The sequence below is a fragment of the Empidonax traillii genome, unplaced genomic scaffold (assembly GCF_003031625.1).
Source record: "Empidonax traillii isolate 1590-97213 ecotype Southwest subspecies unplaced genomic scaffold, ASM303162v1 scaffold60:size2069287, whole genome shotgun sequence".
Lineage (NCBI taxonomy): Eukaryota > Metazoa > Chordata > Aves > Passeriformes > Tyrannidae > Empidonax > Empidonax traillii.
Window position 1 is genome coordinate 1384547 of NW_020955253.1, and position 19216 is coordinate 1403762.

At 36.4% G+C, this 19216-nt stretch overlaps 1 protein-coding gene across 4 annotated transcripts in view; it reads right to left on the reverse strand.

Moving 5' to 3' along the window:
• The window catches only part of TENM3 (teneurin transmembrane protein 3), an 869819-nt gene that overhangs the window by 294203 nt on the left and 556400 nt on the right, over positions 1 to 19216 (reverse strand). For all 4 annotated transcript variants that reach the window (XM_027879901.1, XM_027879899.1, XM_027879900.1 and 1 more), the window contains one exon: positions 7007 to 7285. In XM_027879901.1, the coding sequence (XP_027735702.1) occupies positions 7007 to 7285 (279 nt within the window). The remainder of the gene's footprint in view (positions 1 to 7006; positions 7286 to 19216) is intronic.

Here is a 19216-nt window from a genome sequence, read left to right on the forward strand (position 1 = left end):
GCGATCTCAACAGGCTGTAAGAATTGGCTGAAAAAAACCTCATGAATTCCAAAGGCAGAATAACCACATCTAACAGTACTAGCTGGAAGCCTGCTGGAAAGCAGCTTTGTAGTAAAGCATCTGGGGAGTCACTGTGGACAAGTTCAGCGGTGTGCCCTTTCAACAATAAGGCCTAACAACGTACTGGGTTGCATTCAGAAGAATGGAGCCACCATACCATGGGAAGTCATTAGTTCCTTTTAGTCAGCATTTGAAGACCTTACCTAGAGTAGAATATTCCATGTGGGGCTTGCCAGTCCAACACTGACAAATTGGAATGAATTCAGTGAAGGTAGCCCGTGATGATTGGAGTGCATACAAATTGAGGAGAAACTGAGTGAGCCTGGAAGAGGCAAAAGGTGGAAATCTAACTTTGGTGTTCCACCATCCAATGCAGTGGTCACAATTGCAGCAAGAGAAACTCTAATTAGATATAAAGGGGAAAAGAATTTACAATTAAGTTGGTTAAGCACCAGAACAGCTGCCCTGAAATGATGTGGACTCTCTCCTAGATTTTCAAAACTCTACTGAACAAGACTTTGAGCAAGCTCATCTAAATCAGTCTTTGCACTTGTATTTACTGAACTTCATTTTTTCTTGCAGAATTATTTATCCAGGTTACATCCTGTCCTACAAAGTCTATGTGATTCTTCCCGAGTTACAACATTCTATTTGTGTTATCTAAGTCATTTAAAAAAATCTCAATATACTACGTGGCACACTACTTGATTCAACTTGCCAATTCATGAAGTAATGATAACCATTCTTTGTGGATTTTTCCCATAAGTTGTACATTTGTCTTGTAATAATGAGCATAGACCTCACCTCCCTATTCATCAGTATGTCAGGACTGAGGCAGTGACAGAAGCCCCCCCCCATAATACCAAAACACCTTTTACTACTAGCATCTGCTCCATTTTCCTTATCAGGGAGTGGTTTATACTTTCGCAAAAGGAAAGTATTACAACTTGACAAGACTCGTTTAGTACAAACACATACTTATTGTTAAAAACCAAACTTATTATAATCTTTTTCTTGGGTGTTTCCCATCTAACTGATTGGGCACATTCCTCCTCCTTTTTACTTTCCAGAACCATATCCATCATCAGTGGTTTCTCACTCATGAGCCGTAAAAGCCCAGAGGCTGTAGACGCTCTATACATGCAGGAAAAAATTTATTTACCTAAGTAACCTGTAATTCTCTATTTAATAGTATAAGTTATCAGTTACTCAGGTAGCAAATGCTGAAACAAAAACAACCAGAAGAAAACACATCAGCAATATGGTCTTCCTTCACTGTTAAGTAATAAATCAACTCTGTATTTTCCATTTTCTTAGTATTCATATTTCTTTACAATGCTCTACGTTTTTACTGATTGTGTCTCAATTTTATTTGTATGCTTGGATTTCCCCAAAGTCCTCCTGAAGCATCTCTGTAAGCTCCTCCTCACAAATTTGACCTTCCTTCTTTTTTCTGCATGTTTTTTTTTCCTTTATATTCAGATATACGGAGAAATCCTGAGCTATGGCAGTTGGTCTTTAGATACCTCTTCCGCCACTCCTTAACATTAGAAGGATTTATAAGCTTAACAGCCAAGAGTGAATTCTCTGAAATTTTGTGCTTTATTTTCCCTTATGGACTCCAATTCTAATTTTATTGCTGTCATCTGTTGTTAAACCTAGAGTTCCTGCACATCAGATCTGCCAAAAAGCCTCATCCTCTGATCTGTGTTCTGTACCAGGCTCTCACAATGAAAGCATAATTAAGATGGTCCTTTGGAATTTCATGTTTTTCCTCAACAGCATGTTTAGTGACACTTAAACCTCTGAAATCTAGGAGATCCCAAAAAGTTATTGCAAAAAGGTCAGCCCAGCTGTTGCCTCTTTGGCTACCACCAGCCAAAGCAATTATGAACATGATTTTCAACTGCATTAACAGTGAATGCTAAGAAGATAATTAATTGAAATATATCCACAGAACTACAATCATAATAGTATCTGAAAATTGGCATAACTATAGAAAACTTATGATAATATTGCAGAAAACCAGATGACTACTTTTGTTTATGGATTTCTGTTCCACATCTCTGTAACCAAAGAAAAACTTGCGTGGTTATTTATATATTAAATATTATTTCAGAGCTGACTGCTGTCAACAATAAAACAGAGTGATTTCCTGGTCAAGAAATCTCTTGGCAGCAAAGCAAGATTGAAGAGATTTTGGCATGCTTTATGAGCAGTAGAAAATTTCTGGATGTAACACTGTGGGAAAGAGTGAAGAAGCTGTAATTGGTGATATGGCAGTAAGATGAGGATTAATTCACCAGCTATGTGGCTTGTTTTGATCCGCAGGCTCAGCATTTGGTTGGCATGTACCAAGCAGCTGCTATTCAGTAGGGTTTATTGAAATCAAGTTTTGGGCCTTAGCATAAAGAGAGATGTTAAATGGGTGAAAACGGATAACACTACTTCCTGAATTATGTGCATCATTTAACAATGCACAGTTCAGGTATGTGTTACAAATGAACTGGGTTAGAGAGAAGAGATTTAAAATGTCTTGACAAGTATCTTACCAATGTATTTCTTGGGTTTCAGAGATCTGAATGCCAGTAAATTCATCATTCTGGAAGGACAAGAGAATATTAGATTCACAGGAATGCTGTATTTAGAAACTGTCTGAAGTTGGAGAGGAAGCAAGCAGGTGCTCACATATCTGATAAACTGATATTTTCTCTTTATAGAAGCTCTCAGCAATGCACATTCTACCAGCAATATCTATTTTTCTGTAGCTGTGAAAAATTGGTCCAAGTTTCAAACCATTTATCTAACCAATTGTGAATGACTGCCTGAGACCATGAACCTACACTCCTCTCTCCCCTTATTCTTTTTATTTTGTTACATCTTGATCTCCCCTGCACCCATCAGTGCAAAACTCTCACTAAATTAAACAAACAAACAAACAAACAAAAAACTCCCATATTCTATTGCCATCAGAAATACTTTCTATGTGCCCAGGTAGTCTTTGTGGTAGTACGCTATGTGGCACGCCTGTCTCTGGAGTGCCCATCCCTTTTTCAGAAGCACTGTCACTATTGCTTCCAAAGGAGTAGAAAGCTTCATGGACTTGACATAAGTCTTAGGTCTTATATGAGTGACTTTCTAATCAGACTCACTGCCACAGCCTTTCAGGCCAGCACAAGAAGTGCATACAAAACTGGTCATGTAACTTAATAGGGATAAATAATAATAAGGTGCTGCACTTCTGGAATAACTTGCTCAATTAGCTTTCATGTCTTGCTTATTAACCTTCTGATGCCTCATTAAGTCAGGGATTGCAGTTTAATGGATTTTAAAAACAATCTAAATATGTAAGTGGAATCTAAGATACCTTAAAAATATATTGACCCTTTAAGCAAATGGGCCATTTAAAGCCTAGCTACAACTTCTAACTCATACTCTGTTGGAATCTTTATCCAGTTTAAAAGACAAACTTTAGTAATCTCAGAACATCTTAACAACATAAAGTAACTGGCTGCTTGTATTCCAATGCAACAGCTCCTAGAACAATTACAACATAAATTTCTAGATGCAGCATTTATGAAACAACTTGCAATGGGAATGGAGAAGAAAGCCTGAAGAAACATGTGCATGCTCAGTACGCTCCAACCAATACATCATACTGTACGTGACGCTGGTAGGTTGCCCAGATTAACAGATGCAGGTCCTCCTTCAGGGAGGCTGACATGACAAATCTCTCAGAATATGATGCCGAGAGTCGTATATGGAACTTGAATGAAGTAAAAGAAAAATATTTCCTCGTCAGAATTATTTACTGGACAGTAAATTAAAAATTCATTGTGAGAATACATCTGTAAACCCTACGTTTGATAAACCTTGTATTGTTTTCTAAAAAAAAAAAATCTGCTGGCATTCATGGTATGTTCTTAGTATATATAAAATTTTGCAACTAGACCATGCGCAAAGTTATTTGTTTAAAGAAACTTCTAAACATTTCAATATTATTTACAAATTTAAGTCACTTTTTTAGGATCTTAGAAACACATATTGTTAAGACCTGACAAGTAAAAGTGTTTTCAGAGAACTATACCACTTATTTAACTGTGCAACAGAACTGCAAGTTTTGCTTCCCGAAGGATATGCAATCCACAACTATTTCAGATGAGCAAATATACACAGTGGTTACAAAGAAGGAAAGGAAATGGTACTTTATTGCCAAGCTTCTCTTCATTCCTAACTTGCAAGAAGGAAAATCCCAAGTACATTCGTCAAAATGTTAATCCTGAGGTCAAAAACCTATAGGATAAGTCAAAGTTCTCATCATCCTGACAAGTCCAATTAACTCCAATAATGTCTGCTTATGGAAATGGACTATTTAAACAGTGAATAGTTTTACTGGGTGAACAGTGGGATTGCTCAAACACCGAGGCCTTTACTTGAGGAAAGTGCGATCTGATGGTGCTGTGTTTTGTTAATCATAACTGGTTGCTTCTTATTCACTTTAGAGATAAACATGCTGGATAGAAATGCATTTACCTGTAAAACAGTTCCATCAAAATTCAGACAGAAATTTTCACACACAACAAAGGGTGATGCAGCGCAGAGGACTTTTAAGTCTAAGTTTGGTTCCATAGCCTTATCAGGTTTGTCAGATTTTAACAGTATACTGGCACAGCTGTTAACTTTAGGCCATAAATTAACAAAACTCACACCTGCAGTTTAGTCCTTTGATTAGGGCATCTGCTCCTGCCAGGACGCTACAGCTTCCCTGCTTTTAAATGTTTGTCAGTGTGGTTTCTGTTGTTGTTTTTTTTTTTTTTTTTTTTTAATATTCTACTGTGAGGATTAAACATACAGAGTTCCAACTACGTGTATAAAATGATTTCTCAGCCAAGTCTTCCATGTTCAGTGGGAACAAAAATTCAGACAAAAAATACCAAAGAAGATCAAGCTTTTCACCACTCTAACATTGCCACTGACACAGCGGCCCATGACATGGTCCACGTTATATATGTTTCATAACCCTAGGGGACTCTCAAGCCATCAAAATTTCATTAGCCTCACAGCAGTTCTAGCACATTCTTAAGTTGGACTGCTGGCCTCCCTATTAATAAATAAATCAACTGTAATCCTTTTTAGTGGCTAAACTCTTCATTGAAGTTGTATCAAACACTAGACATTCCTTGCATGACTTTAACCAGTGCAGAATAATGCATTTTCTAACACACTGACAGTCTTCATATACATGAAAAAACAAAACACTCTAAACTGATGGAGGAAGTTTTGGCATATTGTAATCGACAATTTGCCTTTTTAAAAACTGTAAATATAAAATCTATTAAAAAGTATAGCAAACCTATGGTACTTCTGAAGCATCCACCTCTTTGGTATGGCTTTCTATGGAAACAGTCTATGTGCATGCATGTGTATATAAATACATATTTTCAAGATCATTAACCTAGGGTTTTACAAAAGACTCAAGAGAATCTGTTTCAGCATAGACCTTTCAAAAGGAAAAAGTCACAGGACTGCTCAACAATTCATTCTCGATTGCTTTGCAGCCGAAATAGCAAATATTATCCCACAGAAACTTCACTGCCAAAAGGCGGTAGGCAAGTACTCCTGTTCTCCTCTTTTAGAACTTGCCTTTGACTCAAGACAAGTTTTCCAAGCATGATACAAGACACCTGCGAACACAGAGCTGTCTGCTCAGGTACCACAGAGCATTCAGTCCAACACAAAAAGGAGGGTCCCATTTGAGACACCTGTTTTGCACAGGTATCTTCAGGTAGAGCCAGCCATCAGTGGGAAAACAAGTATGAATAATACCAAAATATAGCTTTGGCTTCTCAAACTGAAGTTAAAATATTAAATAGGAAAAACTAAACTTTATTGCTTGTAGTTTAAAACAAAAGTGCATTATTCTTTTAAGGATTATCATACATACACACCTCCATTGCTGTTTCCCACAATGTGTTGCAGCTATTGCCAGAGGATACCAATAAAATTGCTCTGACTTTTGCATAGCTGAACAGATAGGTTTAATAAATAAGTAAAATTACACGTAGACAGGAAGGCAATAGCTGTCACTAATTTTCATTGTTACTCTTTTTTTAAATTTCCTCTTGAATTTGCCACGAAGTTAATAGAATAATCATTTTAATTCTAGTAAAGCTGAAAATCTTCTACAGGTAAAAAGAAGTTAAAAGATAAAATGTTTTCCAGGACTTGTGCATTTAGTATTTAACAACATACTAGAATCTGTTCATAACCTTAAGAGGATGTAAAAAAACTTTGAAAAGCTTTAAAAATGAATCAGTCAATTGCATGAACCTATTTTCATTTAACCACTAAGACTTCATATACAATGGTCATATTCCACATCCTACAAAGCTTCTGTTAAGATTTTTGTTACAGATTTTAATTGCACAGTAATTCAGTCCCACCAGCGCATCCAAGGCCACTTGTCCCTCTTCACCACAATTCCAATTGCTCTCATCAGCTCAGAAGTTTAAGGCACAATCAAATTTGTTTTCCTATCATGAATCCTGTTAATAGGCTATTCTTTGTATTCATTCATCCATTCTAGATTCTGCAACTTTTACAAGACGTCTTGAAGAACAGTTTACAATGAAACTTTTGAATGCAAGTTGGTCTGGGGAACAACTTTATCACCGCTTAGCTGTTCCCCAGAGGGTAACAGGTGACATGGCCTGACATAATAATAATCTTTTTTTTGTGGTTAAACTCTTTCAAAATTACAGCTAAAACATCACACCCAAAGGTTGCATTAGTTAGGACTGATACTGAATATTGACTTTTCTGGGAAAGGGGGGGAAAGAAGGTAAATAATTCAAGGTCTTTCCTTTAATTTTTTAAAATTACTGGGTGTCAACCAAAACAGCAATAAAACATTAATTCATATAGGGGCATATGCGTAAGAACTTACCATTTTCACTGTCGGACTTGTTTTCATGTTCGGTATCAGTCAGAGTGAGGGCTGAGTTGGAACGGCTCGACAGACAGGAACTGCGCCCTGATTTGACCCCCCTGCCCCAAAGTCTCATGGCATGCTCTGGAGACATCACTCCTTCATTTTCAGTATCAGCATCTGACCCTGCACTGATAGAGTAACCTCTGTGGGGGAGCCCCATTTCCGCACAAAATGCCAGTCCTCGACGAGCTGCTGGTTCACAAACTCCTAACTGCCTTAGGGTAAAATTCTGTCCTGATTAGGGGAAAAAAAGATAACAAAAGGTGAGAATTTTTTAATTATTTTGTTTTAAAGAATCTAAAAGTTAAAACTCTTCATGTGTATAATTGTCTCAGATATCACATAAGGTGTTTAGTCAAAACTCTGTATTACAATCAAGAGGATTCTTTTGTCTCCAGCTCTCTGAGGTGCCCGTTTTCATTCATAGTAAACTTCAGCACTGTTTTGTCAACTGCTTAAACACATCAAAAGTGCTCCTGGGTAGCAAATAAACAAAACAGAACCTGTTAAGTAAGAAAAGCCAATTCAGTACATGAAAGGATTAAATATAAATTATAAACTTTTTTCTTTTTTTTTTTTTTTTTTTAAATTATCTTCCAGAACATTTAACAGGGTAATTGTCAGGAATTTTAGTTGGTTGGTTTTGAAGTTGGGGTTTTTTCTGTTGTTGTTGTTTACACTGGTTAGAGGCAAAAGCACCAGGCTATTTTGCCCATGCAGATGTCCTCTAATGTGACAACGGGAAAGCTAAATGGGAACCAAACTCAGTTGGTTATTTGATCTCTCTGCCATACTTTAATACTCAAATACAAATAGACAGGAACATGGCCACCTGTTACCTGCAAGTACTACAGTAAAGTTATTTTTTTGTGTCACCATATTTTGAGAAGCATTTTTCACTTTTACTGCTGAAGCAGAGTCTATGCATTTTAACAGACTTTAAGCCTCTGTTTTGGGGCAGAGCAAGAGACATAAGTGAATCCCAAATGACTGTATTAATAAATTAGGTGCAATAAACTTGTGACACTTCAATAACTTAGAGTGTCTAAATTACGCGACACTCAAAAATGACTGCCTTTTTAATGGCTGTGTCTTCATCTTACTTTTATGTCTGTAAATTTAAGACATTTTATGATATATAGACACTTGGCAAGCTCCTTTGCATGCCTATATCCATAATGCTTTTCCACCCTAGCCCACAATTATTTCATAGCTCTGAAAACAAATTAGGACATATATTCAATCTTTCAATCTGACAAGCATCCTAATTTCTCCAAAATTAGTCACTTAACACAAAAACACAGTAGCAGGATAATTAAAGCTTATAATATGGCAAGAACAGAATCATATCAATGAGAAAGTAATAGAATTGCAGAAGGGTGAATACAGAAATGAAAATAATTCTGAAATATCAAGCGTTAATGCACTGGTCACAGAGTTCTTTTAAGTGATCTATTATTTTATTGCTGTGGTCACATGAAGTTGTTGCTATAAGTTTCTTAGCAGTCAGAACCATAAAAGAATTCTGATGATGACTTTCATAAATAATAAAAATCAGTTACTACAATTAGGTAAAAATCTAACTATTTATTATGCAGATGTGAATGTATTATTTTAATGAAAATATAGCTGTGGAGGTAAATATAAAGGAGTAAGCATATCTATGACTATGTCTGAACAGTATGAAGTGTATAAGAAAGGAGATTACCATGCACACTGAGAGTATCTTACAATTTTTTCAAGCTGTCATGCCATGTGAATTTTCAGGTTTTATGAGAGCTGAAACTAATCAGCAAAGGAAACAGGCCAAACAAACCGCCCAGTGGTAATAGGGTCAGAGCTGAAAGTAGTAAAGTGTCTAATATGCTTATTATTATTTTGCATTTTGATATATGTATGCTAAGGGTGACAGTCTAAAACAGTAGTTTATGTGTTCAGTACATTATTATGTGAATCTACATTTTCAAACAGTTGCCTTCAAGTCAGATACAAATACAGGAGAAGCCTATGTGCATGAGTGCATGTATACAGGTGTCTCTATACTTATGCAGGGGCTAAGGTGTATATACAATCGCACAGCAGCATCTCATTTGTTCTAAAAAAAGGGGACTATAGAAGCAAAAAAGAAAGGAAAGAGGTATTTTCTACCAAAAACAAGGTTACTTGAACCAGTAACAAAAATGCTGCTGACTTCAATGCTACAAGCTGTTATTCCTGTGGTCCCCAAAACCTCACAGTGCTGAGATGTGAAGGCAAGGAATGATGCAGACAGAAACAAAAAGTGCCTCTTGAGCTACAACAGGACCAGCTGCAGCGGGTGAGCATCACAACCTGCAGCTCTTCTGCCAGCCTGCACCACACAACCCAGGCTCCTCTCACTGCGAAAACAGCCTCTGTGCACTCATGGAGATATCTGTGCAGGCACAGTGATTTGAAGAGACTATTCCCCACACACACACTCTTAATTTCCTCTTAAACACTTATTTTTAAGAGAAACTACTTCAGGCATTGTCTAACATCTTCCTTGATCTTTCTAGGTGAGTCGGTCTCAGGCACAACGTATCACCTACCATCTATTAATGTATTTTATTTTTCACTTTAAGTTTACAACAGCCTACCTCCACATAAAATATTTTCTTCTTTTTTCCACCCTCTTATGAATGTTAAACTCCCCTTCCCCCCCCAAGATTGCATGTCATAGGGTCAAAACAGAAAAGGGAACGGGTTTTGAATACTGTTCTCTCATCCCATTCAATATATTAGAGTTTTTCACTACACTGAGAAGTTTTACAACATATCCCAGAAACGCTGTAACAGCTTTAGAATCATCAGGCTACATAATCTTCTGAATTAAAGCTTTCCTAAGAGCTTCACTAAGAGGATTGTACTCCATGTAAGTTGCCTACACAAATGAAAAAACAAAACAAAAAAAACCCCAAACAATCCACAAAAGCCAAAATGAAAAGTTGACATGGTAAAACAAAAACATTTATTTGTGTAAGAATTTATATCCCAAAGGAAATTATATATATGTAATAGAAAAATTTTACATCACCATAGGATATCTGAACAATGAAAACAGGAAATCTTCCAAGATGCAGGGGAAGCTGAACACAGCTGGGACCCAGACCTAGTGGGTAGCAGACTACTTGGGAGCTTTTACCTGATAATGAACAATGCTATGAAATCAAAATAAAAGCTGAAAAGGAGGTTGTAGGAGCTTAGTGGGGGGAAAAAAGAGCTTGAAGAGAGGATGTTCTTTTTGTGTTTGTAGATTTTCTAATTAACCGTCCCAGAATGACTTCCACGTTAGGGATTTAATCATCAGTTTCTTATACTATACACACATTCGCAATTTCTCCCACTGACAGTAAGTGCCTCAAGAGTTAATAAAGACCTAAAACCAGCTTGGTCACTGTAATGAGCTAATTCCTGAGAAGAAAATGTAGGCACAGAATAAACAGATAGGTATAATGCTTTCTGAGTTTTCTCCTTTCCTTTAAAAAAGTATGAAACAAAATTAGACACAACATTTCAAGGAGACTTGTTCTGGAGACACCTTTGAGGATTTTGGACTATTTGAGACAATGTGCCATGAAGCTACATTTTAAAAACTGACAATAATACTGTTTACCACCACTCAACCATTAGATGCTACATTTCTCTTGTCTAGGAATATCAGTTAATAGCTACTGGAAGGACTGCTGACATCCTCCATTTGAGTAGAAAAGAACAAAATTAATTAATACCTCTATAAAAAATTTTCAGAAGCTTCTGCAGCAATCACTTCTAAAAGCACAGCATTTGCCAACAGTAACCATACAAGTCTATCTGTTATGTTGCAACTACTCTCTGTGTAAGCAATGATCCACATAGGATTGGTTAAATACATACTTTTTGGTACAGATAGCAACATACTTATATATAGTCAATATTTAAAATTATTATTCTTAAAAGATTATATATATATTTCTCTGCCAGAATCACAATGGTTATATTGTCTAGAAATGGAAGGGATTTTTTTTTCAGTTTAATGAAATACTGCTATAAGCAAGTTTGATATATTCAGAAATGACCTATTACTTTAGAAAGTCACAAGTTAAAAGCTGGCATTAAACTGAAAGCTGCTGCACTTGTGCCACTAACCAAAAGAAAAGATCCCGTGTTTCTGCAGTTATCAGTCCTTGCTCAAAGTTGGATCTATACTAAATATATGCACAGAGATGTTATCTTAAAAACCGTGGAAAGGTGAAAGAAACGAACAGAAGGAATGAACAAAAAAATTGCCAAAAGAAAATTTGTCAGCATCTCCAGACATCAGCACTGTCCTTACTAATTCATTAACCCCTGATGAGTTGACAAGTCAGGTTTTAGCAACAAGAGACTATTTTGAAAAAGAGAGAAAGACAAATATAAACCTGAAAAGCCTCCCAAGCACCTGCCTAGTTAGCATAAAAATACACCCACTCCCCTAGCTTTTAAACCTGAGGAATAATAGTTTTAGTGCCTTTGCTGACTTTAGTCTTGTCCTAACAGGACAGACAGCACCAAAAAGGCAGAGGTCCCAAACCTATCCAAGTACATACTCAAAATTCTGTTTAGTTTGGCTCTTGCAGGACCATATTGCTTTCTGCCATTCTGATATGGGCAAAGTACTTATTTCCTTTAGTTTCATATTTAGAGACTCTATAGGGGATATGTTTTTCCTGTTGAAGCTCTTGATGCAGAGCTCTTTCTCAATACCTCCAAACACTTTCTATGAACCACAAGCCAGAACACAGCTGTACCATATTTAAAGTGCTTCATCATGTCTGTACAACCAAGAGCTCAACACTACTGACCTAATTCAGCAGTACGTTGCCATCCTAACTCATATCCATGACAAGTATAAAGGAATGGCTCTGTTAAATGCAAACTAGCTAGTCTGTTTACTTTACTAATTCCTGAAAAATACAGTGTTCAATTACATACTAGTCATAATGCAAAAAGCAGCTTCTTTTTATATGATAGTAGGCAGCAAAACTGACCCTTTTATTTGCAGGGTATTAAGTAGTCACTACAGGACCAATAAGAATATGGGGTAGACATCATCTTCCTAGATCACCAAAGAAGAGCTGGACTGGTTTAGCAAGAACCATCGTCTTTCAAATGCAAAATCTAGCTGATTTCTTAAGGGAAAATATGTAACTACTTTGTAAATGTTACTTTCCATTTACTGGGGCAAATACAGTGTGACACACTTACAGTGAGGTCCTTTGTAAGGAAAGGTCTTGAGAAGAAGGACAGAGAAATGGAAATAAATGTATAGTAGGATTACAAATTTGCTGGAAATGAAAGGATGAAGATTCTTTTTTTTTTTTTTTTTTTGAAAAATAGCGAAACTGATACCTCAGATGCTCTAGAAAACTCTAACAAGAAGTGTACAAATGCTGCATCCAGAAGTGAGAATGTGAGGTAGGTAGAATGCAATTATACAAAACAGAGAATGTCACACATCCATTCTATCACACAAACTTCACAATATATTTAGTTAAGCGTACTAAAAAAAGTTGCACTTGCAGAATTCTGTTTGCTAGGATGCAAGAAATTGCAGTGAAGAATGACAAACAATGAACTTTGCCATGTCAATGTTTTCTTTCTGATTTGGTGTAGTATTTTGTTGTTATTACTTCAGACTGATTTTTTTCTTTTGCTTTTGAGAAAATTATCTGTGAAATTTAAACCATCCTAATCCACTGTATCAGGTTTCCTCTTGCTCTTAATTCCTGTTTTCCTTTTCACTCATCACAACCATCTTCCTTGTCCCCTCTTAATCTCTCTTTCTTGACCTTTCTGCTCTACTCACTCTTCCATCTTCACCTCCTTTGCTTGTCATCATGTGCCTTGGAGTGGAGCTCCAAGTGTAAGATTCGTATGAAAGACATTTGTTTCTTTAATATATCCAGCAAACTACCTAATAATAAGGCGCATTAAAATATATTAAATCTCATCGAGTGTGCGTATAGTTTTCAAATGCTCGTTATTCTCCAAAAATATTAACCACACAGTTCTCCCATTCCTCATAGACTTAAAAAAGCATTTGGGGCCAGAAGTCATGGTCTTGGCAACTCCTGAAAAGGTTAGTGACAGATACTGTAAGTTCTCTGAGTGGTATTTACTGTGCAACTCTTGATAGAAGAGCTTTATGCAAGACTCAAAACCCAAGTCAATTCTTGGGGAAAAACAAAGTGCATACATATATTTGTGAGAATTAAAGTATTTTAAACCTGTTATTTAAACCAGCCATGTATTTTTATTACTATAGAATCACAAGGAGACACTGATTAAAAAGATAGCCTGGGAAAGAAAGCCTTTTTAATTTTTGATATACAGAAGAATTGATGTGAATAAAACAGCATCATCTTGCCACTGGTTTTTCAGTGCAGAATGGGAAACTCATAACTTTATTCCCTGTTAGGCTTGAGGTGGCAGGGGATCTTCAGTATTAATCCACAGACTAGAACATAAGAAACACTTCTTAAACCAGTATAAGGATAAAGATTGTTTGTCAGCCCTGCTGAAGTTACTGCGGAGTAAGATTAAAGTCAGCCAAAGATAATTTCAGAATTGCACAGTTCAAAGCTTCGAAGCTACAGAAAACATGTTCCAATAAGGGAATTAATAATTTAAACATTATGATTCCACATTTGGGGATTTTATATAAAAATTTGATTTTATTACTACAATTACATAATACATAAACTAAATTAAGAGAAAGTAACACAGCTGTCTTGATCATGGGCTGCAAGAGGGAAACAAAAAGGGATTTGTGGAATTAGAAAAGAAATACAACTCCATGAGTGGCAAAGAACACAAAGTCTTGATCATGAGCAGAATGACAGTATAGACATTTTAGGTCTCTGTCTTAATCTTTGCATTGTGAGACCAAATCATCAACATCCTAGCATCCATTTATTACAAGACAAGAATAAAGTGTAAATTTGATAGATGCGAAGAAAATACGACCCAAGAGTAAGCAATGTAGAGATGATGGATATCCAGTATGCAAATAGCCTACAACCACAGATCTCACAGGTATGAACTGCCACATTAGGGTCAGCACAATGCTAATAACATGATGTTCAGCTTGAAATGGGGAAAGAAGGTGAGGAGGAAGGAGGCAGCAAGAAGAGAAGCACTCCAAGTAGAGCTCAGGCTTACTGCTATTCCTCCATAGTGGGAGGAGAGAAAACTCCACAGTTATTTATGCCCTTCATGAGGGAAAGCATGTCCACCTCCACAAGCGAGCAGATAGACCCTCTGCATAGTAGAAAACTTGATTAGTTCTACAACCTATGAACTGGTACAAAGGAAAAACCCAGCACACCTATTCAAAGTAGCCTATGCATTTCAATTTTTGGAATTTCATACAGAAGTATCCCACATGTACGGGAATTGACTCTTCAATGCATGGACAGAGTGAGGTGCTCAGACTATTACTGTAGATAAATGCAAGCAACAACACAGAATACAGACACAAAAACTTCTGCAGAAATGAAAACCTCTTATTCCCTCTATCGTTCTACACGTCACAACCCCTCAAGAGGTTTTCCACTATGTAAACCCCCATAATAAATGTAGTGTAGCAGTGTCTTAATTTGGATGTTCTAGCAAAATGTCCATTATGCTGAAAACAAGAAGTATTTATGACTCAGAGATATTTACGGCACTGCAAAACAAAGAAGCAGAAAAACAAAGCTTGAAGCAAATGTGTTCCCTTGGCTTTGCCATTTCCTCAATTGGCTTTAATAAGCTCTGTAACAAAGAGTACTGTCTCTCAAGCCAGTAAGTTGTGACACTTTAAAAACTAATTTCAGAAAGTATCATGGAACTTTCTGAGGAATAACTCCTATTTTACATCTCTGCTTCACTTTACGCATTTATTTGCCAGTGATGGAATAAGCAATCACTCACAGCTTGGCCTCCAGCCCTGAATCTCAGCCCTAAGCACTAAATCAACAGACAGCAGAGACAGGACTCTTCAGCCTCTCTCATTCTGCCCTCACCCCATCTCTAACCGCACACATTTCTGGCTTTATTCTCTCCATAGATGTTAACATGCTGAAGTCATCTTTCATAGCCATGCATGTGATCCATTCATCTCCCTAGTCCTCAGTTTAGCTTTTATTATGAACAGAAGCATCAGAAGCATCTCATACATCTCAGTATATGATCTATGGAAAGATATAAGAGGATTACAGACCTTCTACAGTATCTTCCTTTCCATGAGGTTGAAAATCCTTGTGAAGACCCCTGACTCATCTTATAAATCCTTAATCATTATGATTAAGAACTTAACTCTCCTATTTTGCAACTGGACTATTGGAAGACAAGGTTTTTACTCTGTGGACCTGTACTAGCTGTGTAGAAATGCCTGATCAAGCAGTCTACTGCCAATAACCAAGGTTGATTTCTCCCTGGAGAATCACAACCGCCCTTTGTCTCTGGATCTGTAGCTCATACACAGGCCATGACCCACAAGGGGCCAATTTCAACTAGATGAATACCTTAGAGCATGTGTGCATATCACTGAGTGTGAGCTAAATATACTTCTAATCAAATAAAAGAGAAATGTTTTTCTTGGTACCACTTTGTAGCTAATAGAATAACTTTAAAAGTCAACAGATTCTTATCACCTGGAACCTGAAAACCAATTAACTTCTTATTATTGCTTTAAGTAACTAGTGTAGCAACATGAGATTTTAATACTACTTAGCACTTACAGTGCTTTTCATCTTCAAAGCATTTTGCAAACATAAACTAATTAATCTGCCCAACATGCCTGTGAGGTGGGTAGGTGGTATTGTTCTTATAATACAGAGGGTTAAAAAAAAAAAGAAAAAAAAACCAATTCTGGCAGAAGGTTATGTGCTTAGCTCAAGGCCACAAAATTATCCAGAACATACTGGCACTGTACACTGCTTACAGAAGTTACCCACTGAAATCAGGCAGACACTGCAGGTGGCCACGTTTTTGCATAACAAAAAAGGATCTGTCATGACAACAATTAGAGCACATATTGCACTGCAGCCAGGAAACATAAAACACTAATTCTAATATGTGCCTCCGATTTTGAGAGACAGTGCTTGACATGTCACTGAATGGTAATTAATTTGCTCGTTGGGAGATCACAAAGTCACTAATACATTATTTCATAGCTTTGTGTAAATAGCCTGCAAAGCAAGTGGATTCAGTTCTCGAGGTTCACTTGCCTACTTAATAGTCAAAAATCAGCTCATCAATAAGGCACAGGTAGTGGAAAATCAAAAGTGATCTTAGGTATCTATCCTTCCCCTGCTTCAGACAGGTAGGTTTAAACTACTCAAGCTTTAGGTTTTAAAAACATGACCATTTAAATCCTTTAATCCTATAGTTGACATTTATGGTGACTAAAAAGATTAAACATTTTGCTATCCAAATAACTCATTTTGAGCAGCTAGTATTTAAAAGCAATAGACTTTGGAGTCATATTACATTAGGATAGAAGTTGCAATTAAGTTTCAGGTTTCTGAAGTCTTAAAAATATATCGCTGACAGTGTTTAATATCTTACATAATAAAACAAAATTGTCATATATATCACTGTTTCAGGTCCCTCTTTTGCTGAATGGTGATATTTTTCCAGCACCTAAATCTAATTGTCACTGGAATAGCAGCTGAACAATAGCTGCGATATATCTACACACTGTAATGTACTGTAAATGGCTTTGCTTTTTAGCACCCTGGTATCAATGATCCAGGGTGGACTTGTGAAGGAAAGGAATTCTTTTTCTTTAATCGCTTGGTGAGGTCAGTCTGTCTTTTAGCAGCTTCAAGGAGTTCTTAGGTCGTTTAATCTAATTTAGGCACTTCAGTAAAGGTACAAAACCGTGCATAGGAGTAGTTTCTCCTGCAAAACTGAAAGGGATAGCATGAAAATAAATTGATATTGAGGTTTGGCTGACAATAAATAGTTTGACTGATAAACACAGTGAACTCATTCTCACAGCCATCTAAAAAGATCAAATACCTTTACCTGCAGTCTAAACCATATTTGATTCAAGTTTCCAAAAAGTAAAAAATTAACAAAACCTGCACTACCTCATTGGGTCTTCTAATAGAAAAGTGTGCCCTGCAGCTCAGCTTTTCAAGGCACACAGTTTGCAAAAAGTGCTCCGATTATTTTATAAGGAATGATGAACACTCACAAATCTGCACTGCATCCTGCCACCTGTACTTATGGCTCAGCCTCTTGCTCCTGTGCAAAAACTCACTGACATGATACATGAATCACTCTATAGGACCACCTGTACTCTTCTGCAAAAACAAAAATCTTTGAAATGGAATAATGACTACTTGAGAGATATTGAATATTCCTCTCCCTCCTTTAGAATGTATCTGATGGTAAATAAAACACAGGTTTTGCCTGCTTGCATTTTTCTTACTAACAATACAAACCTTTTCAGTTCTTCTGAGTCCAGGTTTAATTCATGATCTCTTTCAAATTATTTTAATATTGTTATATTATTACTTGCAATTATTTTTTCCAAATACAATTTCAAAACCACTGCTTTCTATATTTCTACAATCCTTCCCACCCACACCACAGTCAAGTCATACTTTCAGATATTTTTGCATAGCAGTCTCTATGTACTTCATAGCACTTCACACAGTAGTTTATTTTCTAAACACAGGATTTTTTCTCTGTACAGAAATTCAACTTCATACAGTCAGCTTTAATCCTGAATTCAGCAAGAGTTGGGCATAATGCAATATACAATCATAGAATCAATCACAGCATGGTTTGGGTTGGAAGGGGCCTTAAAGATGGTGTAGTTTCAATCCCTCAGCCGTGGGCAGGGACTCATGATCAACTACAAGCATTTGGGTTGTTAAATTCTATTAGAGAAGTTATACATTTAAATCAGGTTGGTTTAATCTCTACAGCAAATTTCTATAGAAAAAAAGTGTCTTCTTCCTGCCTAATACATAAACAGCAAACAATCATATCATCCCACCTAGGAAAGTAAATAGTATTTCATTCAGCTTCATCCATTTTCAAATATGAGATTAGGTATATTCTCAAACATGCAGTAAAAAATTGAGTATCTATCTTAAAACTTCTTTTAAGAAGAAAAGCTCATGGCCTCCATTTACATGGCTGGGTGCTGAGTTTCAGTATTCACAGGCTTATCAATTTTTTTTCATTCTTATGTGGGGTTTATAAATTAAGTAAATATAAAAAACTAATTTAGAAGTTCCAAAAAGAGTAGGCTAAATAATCCTTATCTAAAGCTTTAAAAAAAAACCACAAAAACAAACCCAGTTTTGCAAAAGATGAAGGGACTTGAGAAAAATGGAAGGAAACAACAGCAACTCTCACCTCTTATTGACATTAACTGAAAGCATGTTGAATAGAAGTAGCTGCAATTTCCTAAAAAAGCACACCTGCTCTTTCAGTCTTGTCAACTGAGTTTCAAAAGTAACAAGATAATCCCATTTATATAACAGTTTCATGTTTAAATATTGTACAATATTTTTAAGTGCTGGTTTTAGAATTATAATGACAAACAAATACTTTTAGACTCTTATTTCTATTTATGCAATTAATCTAAAGCAACAGAAATTCAACAGATGAGGAAAAAGATCTTGGGACTGAAACTAACAATTGGGGAATCTCCTCTCCACAAGTAAAGATTTCATGGGATAAAACTACCACTAAATAAAGCTCACCTAACTCCAACAGCAGTATCCCTTTCTCAGTTCCTGCCTTTGGATTTTGGGAAGCAGGAAGCACAAAGATGTGTACTGACTCAACTCAGGAAGAAGAGGTGGGAAAGTTATGACTCATTAGCAAATTCAAAGCTTTGAAAGGCTTTACCCTAAATTATTGTTCATAAAAACAAGACAGACATTTCTAATTGTGCCACACTGGAGACACTTGAGAGACTCCTATAACTGCTCCAGTAACTTCCCTGAGGACACTGGAAATTTCATATTGTTATTTTACACAGTCTGGGCCAAAAAACTGAAACACTGATCATGATTAATTTTAAAATAAGTTCCCAATTAAATTATTTATTACTGCTTGTCTTTTTTTACTTATAGATTTATTTCTTGTTGATTTAGCAGGCTGTCAACAAAGCCA